The 18,948-nt window shown below is 31.8% G+C and overlaps 1 protein-coding gene across 1 annotated transcript in view; it reads right to left on the reverse strand.

The window, feature by feature from the left end:
* Nucleotides 1-3,952: 3,952 nt before the first annotated feature.
* The window catches only part of LOC129976192 (monocarboxylate transporter 9-like), a 52,472-nt gene continuing 37,476 nt past the window's right edge, over nucleotides 3,953-18,948 (reverse strand). Inside the window, exons 4-7 of the mRNA XM_056089640.1 lie at nucleotides 16,337-16,641; nucleotides 13,151-13,490; nucleotides 11,052-11,339; nucleotides 3,953-9,414 (exon numbers count right to left, since the gene is read on the reverse strand). Of these exons, the coding sequence (XP_055945615.1) occupies nucleotides 9,263-9,414; nucleotides 11,052-11,339; nucleotides 13,151-13,490; nucleotides 16,337-16,641 (1,085 nt within the window). The 3' untranslated portion in view covers nucleotides 3,953-9,262. The remainder of the gene's footprint in view (nucleotides 9,415-11,051; nucleotides 11,340-13,150; nucleotides 13,491-16,336; nucleotides 16,642-18,948) is intronic.

Consider the following 18,948-nt stretch of genomic DNA (forward strand, 5'->3'; position numbering starts at 1 on the left):
CGAACTCTAACATTCATGAGGAAAAATTCAATAGAAATTTCAACAAACAGAAATATATGTCGTAAATCATATCGTAGTTTATCATAATTTTTTTGTTAACGACGACTATACATAATTAACTTTTTAAGATCACAGAAGACTTAAAAAAATTATTTTAAATCAGTAGAAGTGGTCTACCCGAAATTTTCTCGCATTTACTCCAATCTCTCGCTCTACATAACATTGCAGACCTTCTGTAAAGCTGCGAATAGCTAGAATGGGGTACTTTTTCGTTAGCCGGCCGGAAATGTCGCCAATTGTGAACCAAACGAGAATTTGGCGGAATTCTATATTATTTGACGATTTTTCGCTTGCGCCCGGCTAACGGATTCTAAACCAAACGCGAATTTGGCGTAAAAAATTTGGCTGAATTCTACATTATTTGGTGATTTTTCGCTTGCGTCCGGCTGACGGATTGTGAACCAAACGCGAATTTGGCGAATTCTACATTATTTGGTGATTTTTCGCTTGCGCACGGCTAACGAAAATGTACCTAAAATGCATTAGCGATCAATAATTTTGAAATATAAATCTTTGTTTTGAATATGGTATTTTTATTGAATATATTATGTAAATATGTTTTTTAAGCTCTTTATTCCACCCGATGGAAACCAAAATTTGATACTGAACTACATTTATAGTCACAAGATAACATATCGAATTTGAGTGAATCAAACCCTTACCCTATTCACATGTTATTTCCGGAGGTTAAGAACCCTGAATTCAAGCACTCCGTTACATTCCCCTCAAATAGACGTATATAACTTATAGCATTTATATGAAAGTACAGACCTGCAGACGGCCACCCTTAGACAGATTTGGTACAAAATTTGAGATCTGTAAAATAGATAAATCTTTATATCAAATTTTATCTTTATAACTTTTTATATTTTGTAGTTATTAAGTTCACTTGTATTCATAGCCAGATTTTCTGTGAATGGATTTCATTCAAAATTTAATAGAACTCTATAAATTTAGTCCTAAACGTCCAAATTTAATAAATCTAGCTCAGTGAGTTTTTGAATTATCATTTTCACAGACAGACAGACATAATGCCAAAATGTGCGTTCCGAATTTAAGGATGTCTGAAAGATGAAGATATGTCAATATCTCGAGTATGAATTTTTTTTTACTATTACAATACTTTCTCAATACCTCGTATACAAGAAAGTAAAAATACACAAATAACAACTTTTTAAAATTGTTTATATGTGCTTATTGAAATTTTATTCTTTTCTTGTTGCGGCTTTATTTATAATCCTGCATTTTGCGTTTAATAAATTGAATTTCACATTTAGGGATCCTACTTGTAGGAAACGCAAAACTTAACTGAATTTATTGTAGAAGTCTTGTTCCAAATTAAGTAAAGATTGTTTGAACAAAAGACTGACCTAGAAGTTTTTTTTAAGTAAATTTCCTAGAATTTCTATTGCAGTGAATTTTTTTCCCTTATAATTTAATTTTTTTTTTTTTTTTTTTTTTTTACTTTTTGGTAAATAAACTTTGGAAAATTTCTAATGAGGTAAAATGTTTTTCTTTATTTTCCCTTCTTATGAGAGAAATCAATGTCTAGGTATTTTACAGACAGTTTTTGGTCGAAATTTTATTCGATATACAAAAACTATTTTGCTACAGAATATCTAATATTCTTCAGAAATTTCGTTGCATAGAGATTTTCTATTTATAGAGGTTCGACTCTATTAATTGTAAATTATAACCTCTAAGATTATCTTAAAAACATAATTTAAATTTAATCAACACGAGCTGTTTTATGCATTTTAGAGTAGGTTTAGTAATTTCTTCTTAATCATTAAAACGTCTATGTTCTAAAGCAATCAAATTATTAACAACTCACATGAAATAACTTACTTTTATAAATGTTTATTCTTAAAGTAAATAACTTTTTAATTAAAAATAATTAGAATTTTTGTGAGAAAACCACGAAAAACTGGTAAATACATTCATAAATAAATTATCAGAAAAAATTGATAGTTTCATATAAATAAAAGTGTAAAAGAAAATTCACTATCTTATATTACGGAAATATTATTTTATTACTAATATTTAAGGAAAAATGTGATCTTCATAACCATCTAGCAGTGCAGCTGCTCCATTAAAACAAAGCAAGAATCTTGCTGTAAAATTTCTATTATTTTGCATGGCAGACAAAAGTTTATCCTACCGATCTAAAACCATAATGTCTGCAAAATAATAAAATTAAATTAAAGTGCACTTCTTTTTTCTTCAAAAAGTAAATTACGTGTCAAGAAAAGAAAAAAAAAAAAAAAAAAAAAAAAACGTTTTGAAAAGTATTTAGCTGATGTCAAGAAACAATGAACTATCTAAAAAGAATTAACAAATTCATATTGAAGAACATTCGTGCTGCCATCTAGTTAATTTACAATAAAACAATAAAAAATAATTCTACTTTTTATATAAACCATTTAATTTTAGAATAACTTTTCAATTACACATAAAAAAGTTCCACCGATTTTTCAATGACTTAATTAGTATCCACTTTTTATATGTATTTTATAAAAATCAATTAAAAGTTCAATTAAAGAAAAGAAAAGTGAAAGAAAAATAAAAGAAAATTAATTTCTATTTTCGATTAATACTGATTTACGCACAAAAATAATTAAGTACATTCCATCATATCTAGAGAAAATACTTTTTGAAAAACATAAGATAGATTGAGAAACAAAATTTTTTCATGATTGAAACAATAATTAAATCTTATAATTAAAACAATACTAGAAACAATTGCTTAACCTTAATGCATGCTTTATTAGAAATACATCATTTGTCATTACTTAGTAGACTATTATCAAAAATAATCCTGCAATAAAAGAATAACATATATTTGTAGTAAATATATAATTATAATATGTTTGCAGCATAGTAATGTAAGAAATATTCCCCCAAATGCCAAGTAATTCATATGAAAGGATTATATGTTCTCTTTCAAATATATTCTAAAAATATTTTTATTTTTTTTAAATCGCAGATAATGAGTATTGAAATAGTTGATAAATGCATTAATTACAGATTCTAAAATTGAAAGAAAGAACAATATTTGGAGGTTAAGGAAATAATCAGCATTATTTCTTTACAATCAGAAATAAATGTTTGTAATTTTAAATATTTTCTTTATTAATAATAAAGATGAATACATGTGCATCCATATGGCGTGTGTGTGTGTGTTGGCGCTCTACAGATCCGACCATTTTACCTAGAGTTACCAAATTTGGCACATATATACTTTAAAAGGTGGGATGTGCAACTTGGAACGATAGTTTTAAATATCTAATTAAAATGTTAGTTAATTAAAAATTAATTTGAAATTGAATTTCGTGATTTTTCCTTGATAACTTACAAAAATATTATTGCTCAAAAATTGTTATTACACCGTTTCAAAATTAAAAAAAAAGCAAACACACACACGCACGCACAATATTTTTTATATCAATTTAGAATTAGAAAAGATTTCATTCCTTGACTATGAAAAGATTTCAAATTAATTGTTTTCTTTATAATGATTGAATGTGAAAATAGAATAGGGAAAATTCCAGATCCGCGGAATAGGATCCAAATACTTAACAATACTATTATGGTATCTTCACGATACTGAATATTAACGCCTTCAGAATATCGAACGTCATTGTGAAGATATTGTCTATTACCTTGTGCAGATAGGGAAATTGTTTCAACCATTCAAAAAGAAACTGCCAGTTTTCAATCGTTAAAGAATGAAGAAACATTTTAAACATCAAGAAAAATATTAACATTTATTCAAAAATGATTACAAAGCTTTAAGATCGATATACGACAAGCAAATCACATAAGGACAGTTTATACATAAAATGACAATGCATACAAAGTATAAGCACCATTTTTTTCAAATTAAAATTAAAATTTATAATAAGTCACATGCAAGCAACATACTATATAATTCTAATTATTAAAACCATAAATCTCCATGTCACTGTAAGAAAAAGAAAAAGATATTCATTTTTTTAATCTTCTTTAATAAATATGAAAAGACAAAGAAACAACTGGCTTTAACTGCAGTATTCATGTAGAGATATTTGAATACAGTATGTAAACATATAAAATAAAAAAAAAACATTGATTTTATAGTAATCAAATTAATATTATCAAATAATAAATCAATTAATAATTAAATTATTAATTCATCTTAATATGATTAATAAATAATTAAATAAACTTTCAATTAAAATAATTGAAATCACTATGGCACCACTTCCGAGATGAGAGGATAAATTGATTCTGCCTAATTCTACACCTTCTGGTGTTGTCCTCGTCATCTGACCGCGTTTCAAAATCACGAGGTTCGTCACAAAATAGTCCTAGTGTTGCTTTCAAGCGTGACATTAATATAGCTAAACTAAACTCATATCTTGATTTGTTTGAAGCATCATCTCTTATTCAACAAGTAAAAATTGAAGACTTCTGAACCAAAATAAACTCTGGAATTCAACACTTCAAATGTCGTCAGTGGAATTGTTTTTTGAAATTTGAATTAAAATCAGAACTGAAATTTGAATGTGACGTTGATTTGTGCAACGTTGGTTTATATTTAGAGTAAACACAAGAATGATCGTTCATGCGCATATCAATATATACTTATTTTTATCGGTTGATTACGTACGCGGAAATTGTGCGAGATATTTTTTTCAAGTGAAGTATAGTTTAGTTATATTAACGTCCCATTTTTAAAACAACACTAGGGCCATTTTGGGACGGACCTCGTCATTTTGAACCGCGGTCAGATGACGAGGACAACACCTGAACTGGCACCCACTCTCCACATTACACCAGCGTGAAGACATTTAGCCCTCGATGGATTTAGCGCACATCAGGCCTGCGTACACGACGTTTCTGCCGTGGAATCGGGTCTGAAACCTGAAACCCTCTGGTTCTGAAGCTGAGACCTTACTACTAGGCCACCGCGGCCTTTTTTCTTTTTTTCAAGCAAAAGTGAATTCTAATTTTTTATTTTACAGGCCAATTTTAATTTTATAATATGTATTTCAAGCTCCAACCGGAAGGGGGGGAGCACCACAGAAATAAGGATGAGAAGCTTCCGATATTGAGGTTGGTTCTCGCCGCCCTGGTGGATACAGAAAAGGTGGGGATTGGCTATCTCCCATCGATGACAGGATGTACTTCCCATAGGAAGGATTGTGCCTTAGCCGGTGGTGGCCCTTAGTACTCAACCACAGTTCCCGCCAGTATTGCTGTCGTGGCGGTCCGGTCATTCAGATTTATCCGTGTTCCTCAGGGCTGATCGGAGTAGTCAACTTACGATTATAGTATGTCTTTTAGAAATGCCATGTCAAAATTTAGATTTATTACACATTCAACATTAACTCTGAGAACATAAGAAGCAATTAAGGCTACAAACTTAATTTTTGTTTGTATTTACCCAATCGTATTACATGCCCATAAACGCCAAAAGTGATTTATTGAATCCATGAAAGGTCATTTTGGTCTTTCACACTAACTTCATCCAAAAAGATATACGTTTTATGATAATAGTATTTTAGGGACAGAAATGGCAACAAATCCTTTTAAAAAGATTAAGGAATAATAAGGATGAGAGCTTGGCTTACTGTTCGTTTCAGTATCCCAAAACCATCCCTTTCGATTATTCTACCTAGCTAAGGGGTGAAAACAAGGAAGGATGAGCGCATTTCCAGAATTCTTCGTCATTCTTTGACCTTGATTTCTGAATTGAACCCTGATTTTTATTCAGTGTTTTTCCTACGTGTAAGTGAGTGTCGTTTCTGACAGTACTATTTTTAATTTTAACTCAAGATTGTGTACTTATTGCTTATATGGCAAGTTCAAGCGCCAAAAAAAAAAAAAAAAAAACTTATAGGAATGGAAAAGAATATTTCATATAAAATTATTAAATGCAACCAATATTATCTGCAGTTGTTCATTTCAACATGTTAGTTAAAAAAAAAAATTCAATACACAAGTTAAAAAAAAAAAAAGAGAAGTGTTTTAACATGTGACTGACATTATTTACCATTGTTACTTTCAAAATACTATCTAAAAATCAAAAGAAATACAAAGGAATTCTTTTAACGTAAAAATTATTATTATTTTATTAAAAATGCGTGAATTATCAAATTTTAAGGATAGAAATTTTCCGTTTATCCATCATAGTTTGATGTTTAAATCCCTTACATTAAAAAATTGTTCCAAAATATTTTATTGTGAATTTCAATCTTCTTTTTTTTATAATACTACAAGTTATCCGCAATATTTTTCGCTTTCTAAGTCCACGAATAATCCGAGTTTATTTTATTCTTAAATGTAAACATCTTCTCTTTTCATCTTTCCTCTCACCCCTATGTTGACTAAATAAACACATCTTGACGCATGCGAAAAAACTCGGCGAGTTTTCGAATCCTTGAATTTACAATAACTTGGTCCATCCTTCAAAAACATTGGAGGCATATCTATCAAATCAGCAAAAGAAGGTTTAAGTTCCACGCATTCTGCCAGAAGAAAACAAGACTAGTTTTTTAAATGTAAGCAATTTGTTGTCGTAATGCAACAGTATTTCTTATTGGTATAGTATTGGAAATGTAAATCAGTATTATATGATCACCCAAATCTAAATATAATGACTCTCTTCCATAGAAATACCGTTACAAATCCCAAAGCCATATTTATACCCATGAAACATGGCTTTGGTGGGATGATCAATCCATTTCGAGCTGCCAGCAATCAGGATAAACCATAACTACATAATTTCATAGTCATTATTAAAAAGAGATAACAGAATTGTGTATCCGGTTCTTTTTAATAGAAAGCGTACGCTTCAACAGCATGGAAATGAAAGAATTACCAGCAGCATGAAACATTCATGATAAAAGAATCAGGATAGGTAATCATCTAAACTGCTTCACATCACATGATTATCATTTAATCAGATAATTGTAACATTTCTTGATGAGAAAATTTAGAAATATGAAAGAATTCCAAACTAGAATTTATTGAGGCTTTTAATTCGAAACCATTATTTATTCTACATATCTTAATCTGAAAATTTGCTCGTCTTTAGTCGACAGACATTAATAATGAGCATAATAAAATTTACCTAAATAAGTATATCTCATTAAATAATTTTTAATTTGTTGGAAAAAATACACTATCGATAACTGCAACATTTCTTACAATAATTGGAAATTTTCGAAATACGTAAGTTCAAAGAAGATTTGGTTAATTTTTTTAAAAATCCGAAACCATATTTATTTTTTAGATCTGACCTGCAAATTTGCGTATCTGGGGGCAACTGATATTGATAAAGAGGATGATTACATCATCCAAATATTAAAATTTTATTCAATAATGTTTGTAATTTTTGGTAAAAAGAAAGTCACTATTTTCCAATGCTCCTAAAATTTTAATAATAAAAATAGTTTTTGTTCTATTTCTGAATTCATAAAATATGCCATCCTCATCAAGATTAAATAAGAATGGAAGACAAGACTCACTGAAGAAGAATTGTCGCAGTAAAGTATTCATTTAAGTATTAAACTAATGTTCAAATAAAAAAACTACATCAATTAACTTCAGACAGCATTTACACTAGTTATTTTTCTCGTAGAGCTTTAAATATTCGAATATAAGTGGCAATAGACTGTACATGTCTCCGTGGCATTCTAATTTAGTAGAATTTATGCAAATTTCGTCAAATGACATTTGCAAAAGTTTTGTAATCTGTGATATTTGTCAGATATTACAAAGGTATCCTCATTAATGGATCACATTTCAGAACATAGGAAAGAATAACAAAAAAAAATAATGATTTAGGAAAAATTAAGCGTCCCAAAACCATGTGTGTCAAAGTATATGTTTAAGTTATGATAAATTTAAATAGGAACAAAACGCACTGCAGACCATCCCGTAACCACTGAACAGCGCATCATCAACAATTTTAGATATGACCAATCGTAGTATATGTTGCCGCCAAGTGTAAACTCTTCAGGATCGACAATCCCTAGGAGATATCAGTCCCCTCCCATTGACTCTAGGGATACAATATGTTTAAAATAATGTTCTGTCCTTTGTCATCATTCTTCGAATTCACACTGTATTGACGAGTTGATTTGGCAAATTGACATACTAATAGAAGTATAATAATTTCCCACCCAAATACAAAAATGATAGGGATATTTAGGGATTCTTTATATGTTATTCCATTTTTAGATATCCGTCGTTAATTGAAAATTAAAACTGAATTTTTCTGTACAATAAATTGTGCCGATAATTTGTAGATAAAATTTAAACTCTTCAATTTTTTAACGGTAATACAAAATATCGCAACAATGTGCACGATTTTATAGCATTTGAAAAAAAGCGTGAAATCTACTGCAATGTATTTCACAACCCCAAGGATGCCAACAATGCCAATCAAGTATCAGACATGCTTGTTTGGCGTACTTTTATATGTAGCCCCAAGTAAAGATGTGTGAATTAATAAGGCAAAAAATTAATACATAACTCAGCAAGAAGATTGCTAGAAAAGCGATATTCGCTTTCCATATTGCGACAACTAAAGGGGCACATTATTGTAGATTTCATACGAAAACGCAAATTGTACAAGAAGTACACATAAGAATGTTTCCATCTGTAAGACAAAATGTCTTGCAATGTTTAAGATATGAACCATAGTTTTTCATAAGCATTCATAACAATTACACATAGAATATCAGACATTTTGGATTGGATTATGTTATACAGAATAGAATTTAACAGTTTAAATTTATGAAGCATTTTTGGTTGCCCATTAAAATTTAAATATAATTCAAATTAATAAATATTACAAAATGAAGTGAATTAAAATTATTTATACATTGATGCTGATATTACTGGTGCACATAACAGATCTATTCACACTCAATAGTTGAAAATACAGGAGTGAAAAATTGATCAATCATAATTGTAGCATATCCACAACTTAATCACTTGCAGTAATATCTCTGATTGGTTATTTCTTCTCTCTTGCCTTTTTTTACATGATGTTGGGAACAAACTTTTAAATATCCAGAATTCAAATAGTATTGCTGATACTAGATATTTCGTACGCAGCAAAAAAAAGTCATGAAAAGGAATCTGTGTTCGAATAAAAAAAGCTTTTGGAAAGACTTTGAGAGCGAGAGAGATTTCTTTTTGTTTGTTCTCAGCTCTCTTCTGTATTGGCTGCCTCTTTCTCCTTCTTTGTCTTCCTGAGGAACACAGGTTCTAGCAGCCACAGGCAACCAGTTATAATGGACAGCAAGCCTATGATGTAAAAAAGTCCGTCGTAAGACCCGATTCGATCCCTGAAGTAACCTAATGGAAGAGATAAGATACGTATCGTTATTGAAATAAAATAAACTTTAAACATTTTATGACAAAATCTACAGAATAAGGATCATTAATTCAATATTTTGTTGGTTTAGTCACCCAAAATTATAACGCGTTCGAATTATACATATTCGGATTTTCGAAAAGATCATGGAATACATTTAACTTTCTGTTAGCAGCAATAAAAAGGATGTCTGTACAGACTTGAGGCGATATTGAGATGTGCTAGGATAGAACCTGGGACCTTGTTGTTAACAGTCCAGTAACTTAACCATTTTACCAAAACAGCTGCTCTGGTAGAAGAGCTGTTATTGGCTTATATGCTATTCACCACAGTCTCATCACCAAGATTGCGAAATGTTTGCCAAATCTCAAAATATTTTCTGATTGAAATTGTAACTCTTTAGATCGTAATTTAAATTTTATAGGAGTAATGATATAATAATGATTAATAATAGAATTTAGAATTAACTGAAATGTTATTAAACCCCTTACCTCGAATTGCTGGACTTCTGGTTTAAACAAGCATTCGTAAAGATAATAGAGTGCATTTAACTCCCCGTTAGTAGCAATCAATGGTTAGATTTAAGATTAAGGAACTATTTCATCGTCAAGCTAGTGAGATGTTCACTAACTGAAATTTCATAGATCATCATATTTAGAAAATTCTCCCCACACTCCTAAAAAATTGTATCGTATTGTATCGTCTGTTTCTATAAAATATTGCGACTAAGGAAGATTAAAGTTCAGAGAGTGCCAAGCGACGGTTTCTGGTCTTGTAAACAGGGCTGCATAGTAGAGTGTTTTTCTAATATATTCCAAACATTTTCTGTAGGTTTCAGAACTTGATTTTGAGGTGAACGTTTGCAGATGTTAGACCTCTGAGCCATATCAAACCCTTGTTAAATAGCTTCTGTATTTTGGATGGAGACATCACCATCCAAGAAAGACTGTTAAATGCGGAGAAAGTACAAAATTATATTTAATTTGACAAGAATATTTCTGGAATCCATGACTGGCACTTACCTCTCAAAATAGCAGTGGAAAGTTTCGAACCAATGGAATGTATTCCATACAATGATATTCCCATTTCAATCTTGAACAATGCTACCGAGGCAAGAAGGATTCGCGATTTAATGCCTGCTCTCTGTTTGCCACCTCGCAAAACATTCTACAGTTGGATTCGTCCAACGATATTTCTTCCAATCATCATGTGCCGGACCATATCATTATCTACTCTAGTGGTTCCCGAATGCCCCTTCGGTGATTTGTGAGGTCTTGACAAAACTTGAGAAACATTTAATTTCATGGTTCACCACATTTGGCGAATTCGCATTTTGAAACTTGAGAAATATTTAACTCCAATTATGTAATATTTTAATTAACATTTCCTGAATCACCATATCTGGCAAATTATAGCTTTAAAAAATTATATTGTAATAGTGAGTATCTATTAGACATAGTAACTAACGAATAGTTAATACTAGCTTTATCTGACAGAAATCATGTAAATAATTAGTACTTTACATACATCTTTTCTTCTAAAAGTAATTTGCTATTTGCAAATTACCACATATCCTGATTCATCAAAAACTTGCATAAAACACTATCATGTGACTTACCAATGAGTGGCGGTATGCCAAAAGTCACCACTCCGGATATTAGTCCGACGCATCCCACTCCTATAGCCTGATTGTTCTCATCGACGTACTTGTACACCAGGACGGGGAAGTAGACGAAGATAATACCTGCCGTGATGCCATAGAGGACGAGGACTATCATGTAAGCGACGAAACTCATGGCGAAGGGCAGGAGAGCGACAAAGAAACCTTGGAAGACGAAAGTCAGCATCATGAAGACAGGGAAGGAAAGAACGTTTTTGTCCGTCACCCATCCGAAGCACAGGCGACCTGGCACAAAAGCATAAATTTAATTAGTACTAATGCCAGATATATAATCCTTATTTAGACTTAAAATTAATGTACGTTTTTCAAAATTGAATTATTCTGGGGCGATTTTTCGCCAAATGTAATCACGATAATTTATATTGCAACTCTAAAAGCTATTTGTCACTATTTCTGGTAACCATACAATGCCGGATTTTTGGTGAGTTATTTGGATGATTGGCGCGATTTTGATGTGCTTGGCCAGAAACCGTACATTAATCTCAAGTTTTACCGAACTTTTATTCGAAATGGTTTCTTTTGCGATTCAGTTATCAGGCTTTCTTTCATATTCGTTTAGATGGAACTTTTTTATATTAATTTTTCGTTAATTTCCTGATTATTAGAGTTATGAAATTTTTTACTAGTTTCCGATGAGATTTTGAGAGTTTAATTAAAAAATTTGATTCCATGTGAATGGGACCATCTTGTAGTGAATATGAAAAAATTAATTTCCATGATATTTATAATGTGGAATTATTAAAAATATTAAGATTTAAATATCGGAAATCATCAAAATAAAAAAAAAGGTTTTAACACTTGGTTTATTTTTTAATTAATCTTAAAAAAATAGATTTTTATCAAAAATATAAAAATAAAATTCAAAAATTATCAACAGAAAATAATATTATAAAGAAACTAGGTCCCAAAGAATTCCATAAGAAAGGAAATTTCTAAACGTTCAGATTCCAAACTACTGGTTCTTTGGACTCAAGAAACTGCATCATATATTTAATGTTGCAATTTAACGTTTTTTTTTGTTTTTTTTTTGCCTATTTATAATCCAAATAGATGTTTCTATTCTCTAGCTAGAAACGTTCCAGTTTCCGATTCAGCTCACATACATATCAAAAATAAATCGTTTGGAACTTTTTATTATGAGTAAAATTAATTTTCTCTTCACTTTCATATATTTTTCATATACTTTGGCAAAATTTCATATTTCATATACTTTGTTCGTAAATCAATTGCTATTATTATTTGTTTGTGAATCAATTGCTATTATTATTATTACTTATGTTAATTAAATTATAAAGGTTTTCGTCTATCCCAAAAATTTATTTATGTCCATAGACAGAAAAACACTAAATAATATTATAAATGTGATTGAAACTTAAATTTACACAAAATAATACAATAGTATCAGAGCTCATGCGATTTTGTCTTCCATACTTTTCGATTTAAAAAAAACAACACTATTTTCTTCTTTTTAGTACCCTATTTAAAGCATTTCTTTTAAATAAAAAAAACAACAAATCTAATATTATTTCTTCCGGCATTTACTCCGAGGTTGTTACTTATGGCACTTGCCACGGACATGCCCGCTGTTCGAAGACAGCCGATTTAAGCCTAGGGGGGAGAGCTTCGTGTTTTTATCGTAGAGCCAACTAGGGCCAAGAGTACGACTTTACACACACGTCACAACCCTTTTTACGGGGCGGACTTCATTCTCACATTTCATTCACTCGTCCACAGATCGTAATTTAGACCTGAATCACAGAACGATCACCCCTGATCCAGTACTCCAGTGGTATTACTCTCGACATGGAGGACTTTGTTACCACAACAGATTTATACACACGTCAGTCACCATGGACGTGGGGAATCTTCGGCCGGCGGGGTTCGAACTCGCAACCTAAGGGAAGCGAATCCAACGCTCTACCAACCAGGCCATCCCGGCCTTTATTCAGGCCACTTGCCGATATAACAAAAATATCTTCTCAAACAAAAGAATTAATCTAGTAAGCAGAGAACAAAAGAACTCCAGATTACTGTACCAACTAGATCCCCCAGGGTTATAGCGTGAATGAGAAACTTCTCGTTCTCTAAAGCCAACCCTTTATCTCTGCTGAAATCCACGACGACGGTCAGAATGGGGATGAAGAGCCAGAAGTAGGTGGCGACGTTCATGCTGATGAGAAGGTACACAGGATTCTTGTAAAGCAGAGCGATGTTCTTCATGATCTGCCAGAGGCTTTCGTTAGCCTCGGATTTCTTGGACGACGTCTTCTCGCCATTGGCGGCTGGCAGCTCTTCTGTCGCCTCGGAATGCTCATTGCCATAGATATGGTAGACAGATGACTTTGATTTTCCGTTTGTTCCATTCTTCAAGTTTTCCTGTAAAGAAATATGCTGATTGATTATATGAATTTAATAGCATTAATAAGGTAACGTATTTTCTAGAAAATGGAACCCAAAAGGAGAGTAAGAAGGATGTTTTCTGTATAAAATATTGTTTTGTTTCCCATGGTCTAACCATAATGATCCAGTTACATGATGATTCTGATTCGATGTTGCTCCCTTGAACCTGAAGTAGTGCGGAATTTTCAGCTAAATGCTGAAAAGTGCTCATACGTCAAAGATCAACAAGTGGACGGATAATAGTATACTTATCATGAGGAATGGTGCCACTGGTGTGATTCTGATACCATAGGTACCTTAATCGATTTAATTCTTGTTCTCAAAACAAACTCTGGTTAAGAACATCAGCCTCATAGGCGCCAGACATGCCTGCATGACCAATTAAAGTGCAAATGCAATAGTGAACTGTGATTGATGCCAAGTTAAAGTGATACCAACATTATATACAAAAAAAATTGCTTATTCAAACATGGCTGTGTTACTAGATATGAGAGATTTGTTCCATTGATCATGTAAGAAATGGAGTTCCAAGAAATTCAGTCCAGAAGCCAAGATTTGGAAACTTTATGACGATGCCTCAGAAGAAAATGATGTAACTGCATTTAAACAAATGTAAATTTATTGCCAAGGTGGATCAAGATATCTTCGGTTAAACAAAAGTTGTATTGCTAGATAGATACGAGAGACATGCTATTTTATAAAACAATGCCATTAGAAAAATCGTTTCAAATGTTAAGCAGACTTCCTGTTCAATTTAATTTATCTAAATATCATAAACAGAAAATAAAGATAGGTAATTTTCTCAATAATGCTTAATTTTGTGGTGATCCTGCTTTCATCAAGCGGGTTTAAGCCGCGTGCTCGTGTCAGCGGATTAATCATGCGATTGTAAGGCGAATGTCAATTGTAATTTTTTTCCTGTTCATTATATATATATATTTATACCAGGCTTTTGCCGGATTTACACTCGGCCAGTTATAAGACGGCCAATAAGCAGCGCATGCGCAGAAAGGGACTGATTTATGTTTACCACAATTTCATAAGATATATTCCGGCATTCATTCTTGGCTATAAATTGCCGTTTTGGCATCCCTGAAACCCGCCAAATTCTACAAACGCATGCGCAGTAAGAAAAAAAATACAATACATCGGCATGTTGTTGTCCCGTCGGGACAATTACTTGCCATGAGCCGAACAGTATATTTAAGCCTTTCTACGCATGCGCTGTCTACTGGCCGTCTTATAACTGGCCGAGTTTAAACCCGGCATTACGCTGTCAGTACGCAGAAGACGGTATTACGTAGAAGACGATAATGTGGCTACATTTGAATTAATGTAAATTTATTGTCAATTTAGGATAAGATATCTTCGGTTAAAGAAAGCTGTATTGATAGATTTGAGAGACATTATAAAAAAGCGACACTAGAAAAATCGTTTTAAATACTAAGCAAGCTTTCTGTTCGATTTCTTTTATCTAATGTCACGAACAGAAAATACGCTGCAGTACCTAGTATTATTTTCTCAATAATGGTTAATTTTGTGGTGATCCTGCTTTCATCAAGATGTCGTCACGGTTTAAGCTGTGTGCTCGTTCCACTGGATTAATTATACAATGCAAGAGCCAACTGTAATTTTTTGTGTTGAAGAAATTGAAATATACTTTTAAAAGCGAGTTCGCAAATTGTACAGACTAAATCTATGGCAAAGGATACCGACGTATTCTGATTGGTTTATGCCTTGGCATCTTTTTGGCGATGTTTTGCCAAAAAGATGCCATACTGAAATATATTTTTATAAAAATAAATAAAATATGTGAATTTTTGACCTATATTTTTTACGGTTTACATGTATTATTAATCTGGAACACATATAAAGCAGAAAAGATCAAATTCTGAAACCTAAATTCAGGAGATATAAAAATTACAATTTATTAAAAATATTTTTGTGTGTGTTTCTTCTTAATATTATTTTGATATAACTAAAAAAATTAGCTACGAAATCACATATTCCGTTAAAGCTTACATATTTATACGTTTTGGGCATTAAGTAATCATCTCCCCATATGTTGGTGATGGGAAAGTAACAAACGTTCAGCAACAAGTTTCAATGACTGCATATATTATCTAATAAAGGCACGAAAATCATAAAAAAATAAGAATTATTTCATTGCTGCATCATATGTTGAGTAATTACTTTCAAATAGTTTTTATACTTCTGTGCATAAACAACATTAGTTACTTGTATTATTAGTAATATTTATTATAATTATTAATTAGTATTAGTAGTATTACTAGTAATATTTAGAGAAAACAATTATATTAATAAGAATTATATCGTGTTGCTATTCACTCGTATTTTTCATAAAACTAATGAAAGGTACAAGGTTTGAGCCAAATAAGCGAAAACTACACTATTACGAGTGCAAAACATTGCCAAAAAGATGCCAAGGCTTAAACCAATCAGAGCACGTCGGTATCCTTTGCCATAGACTTAGTCTGTACAATTTGCGAACTCGCTTTTTAAAAATACAGTTGGATCGTCCATTGCAAGATTAATTCTCTGGCACAATCACGCAGCTTAAACCGTGATGTCATCTTGATGAAAGCAGGATCACCATAATTTTATAACCATTATAAAATTAAGAACAACTTCAGCGCAACAAATAAATAAGATGAGATTTTACGTTTTCAAAATATTTAAGCTCACAGAATCTTCTTTATTACCAATCTTTATGACTCATGTACTTTTGTATAAATGCAATTCATTGCCGTTGAATCGTAAAATCGTGCAGAAATATTCCTCAATAAAACATTTATACTCACTGTTATAGAAGGTAGAGTCTGTCTCTTATTATGAAAACTGATGTTTCTTGAGCTATAAGACGTGCAGACGACATTGGTCTTCTCTTTAGCTTCAGCGACGGCGTCCAACTTCAGTTTTCTTAAAGTAAGACTTCGGATATCGGGATAGAACCTTTTTTGAGATCCGTTGGCAATACTGAGAACATCAAACTCCTGAATGGAACAGTTGCTCAGAGATCGAGAGTACCTCCTTCGGCGTTTGCAAGCAGCTTCGGCGTCTTTGATGTCTTTTGGTACATCGACTTCATTGCCTTTCAGCAAAGCACCTGGAAAAATATTCACATGAGTCTGGCGATGACTATTTTTTAAAAAAATATCAAACAAATTAATCTCAAAAATCAAAGCTGTTTATGTATACTTTATAAAATCCATTTCAGCCAGATTTCTTATTGCAATAAGAATGCACCAATATAACTGCAGTTTTCATCCTGCAACCTAGTATTGCTAAAATCAAGAAAAACAATCTAATAATTTGTTTTTAACATGTTTTCATAATCTTTTAATTATGGACAAATTGCTGCCATTTATCTCAAAAATCAAACATCTTAAGAATATATAAAAGTTATATAAGCCGATTTTTTTCATAATATTATCTAGTTTATTGTATCTGAAATATTCCAAATGATTGCAACATCCATCTTGCGATCCAGTAGCCCCAGGCTCAAGGAAAATAGTCCAGAATTTTGCTGAGTTAAGTCTTTGAAAATATTACCAATAACCTAAATATTATCTATTTTATTCCAAATAATTGCAATATCCATCTCGCAATCTAGTAACCCCAGGTTCTATAAAAGAGTCCCGAATTTTGCTAAGTCTATTGAGAATATTACAATCTAAATATTATCTAAATCAAATGATTGCAATATCCATCTTGCAATCAAATAGCCCTAGGCGCAAGGAAAATAACCCAGAATTTTTTTGAGTTAAATCTTTGAAAATATTCTGTTAGAGTAAATAGCAAAATCATACACGCTTACATCAAAACTGAAATCTGCGGACTGTATAAAAACCATTCCGGCAAATATTTTTGAAAAATATCCTAGTTAAATTTAGACAGTACTGAATAAGTATTTTAGACACCTTTCTTCTGATTGATTAAAACGACGATTTGACACAGAACAGCATCTATAGTCATAAAATCACATGTGTAAAATTTCGCACATTAAGTGATTGCATTTTTTGAGTTATCTCATCTACGTGCTTGTGTAAGTACATGCCGCCAGAAAGTCATCTCTTTGATGGATTTGGTTTCAAATTTTATATATATCTACATTTTAGATGTTAAATCTATGTACGAAATTTTAACATCTAATCCTCTTTGTTTTATATTTACTGTGTGAACGTATATTCGGACAGGCCTGACAAACAGACTTCGTCTGAATATATTTCGTTCAAAATTAGATAAAAATCTATAAATTTGTTGCAAAGACCATATAATAATTGTCATCTGTCTAGTTCAAAGCATTTTTGAATTATCTGTTCGCAGACAGATGTATTGTAGTTGCATAAATGTATTTTCCGAACTCAGGTAGGTGTCAAACATGAAAATTCGTTAAAATCTCCAATTTAATTTTTTTTAACGATTTCAGTGCACAATAGAACAACAGATAGACATAATTAAAAAAATGATTCTCGGACAAGGAGGTCTGAGATGTAAAGATTCGTCAAAATCTCAAGTTCAATTTTTTTTCGGGGGGGGGGGGAGTGAATTTTATGGATTCTTTTTCTATATATCTAATTCGAGAAAGTGAAAGTTGTTGACTAAATGATTACCAATAAAGTGGTCGTGATATTTCCTGAGTTTTGACAATATTTAGAAAAAAATGTTCGTATAATTTTTTATTAATATATTTCATTGTTGCTTTGAAATTCGAATGTTCATTTCATCGAATGATTAATCACGTGTTTTGTTTAGTTTAGTTATATTAAAGTCCCATTTTGAAGCAACACTAGGGCTATTTTGGGACGGACCTCGTCATTTTGAACCACGGTCAGATGACGAAGACGACACCTGAGTTGGCACCCCCCTCACCACGCCACTCCACACCAGCGGGAGGACGTTTGGCCAGGACATTTAACGTACACCAGACCCGCTTACACAACGGTTCTTCGGTGGAATCGGCTCGCGAACCTGAAACCCTCCGGTTCCGAAGCCGAGACCTTATCACCAGGCCACCGGGTCCCGATTAATCACGTGACTTGCTTTTATTGTTATAAACAAAGAGGAAAAGCTTCTGTATCATATCTGTATAAATTATGATGAATAAGAAAGTGAAATAACAGTACCGCGAAAGTTAGAAAAAGGATTTAAAAAAAAGGCAGTTAACTTTTTATTTGCATTATGACGTCATGGGACTTGATTCCATTAGGTTCATGTAAATGATGAAAGAATATATATAAGGAGATTTACATAACCCATTTTAATGTTTATCACAGTTTAATGCTAAAAAAATTTTCTTTGATGGAATCTATAGCATCCAGCAACTCATAACTGGAATTAAATGCTACTACTATATTCGGCGAACTAGCAAAAAAATGAAGCAACAATATATAACAAAAAGAAATTTTCTAAG

The sequence above is a fragment of the Argiope bruennichi genome, chromosome 7 (assembly GCF_947563725.1).
Source record: "Argiope bruennichi chromosome 7, qqArgBrue1.1, whole genome shotgun sequence".
Classification (NCBI taxonomy): domain Eukaryota; kingdom Metazoa; phylum Arthropoda; class Arachnida; order Araneae; family Araneidae; genus Argiope; species Argiope bruennichi.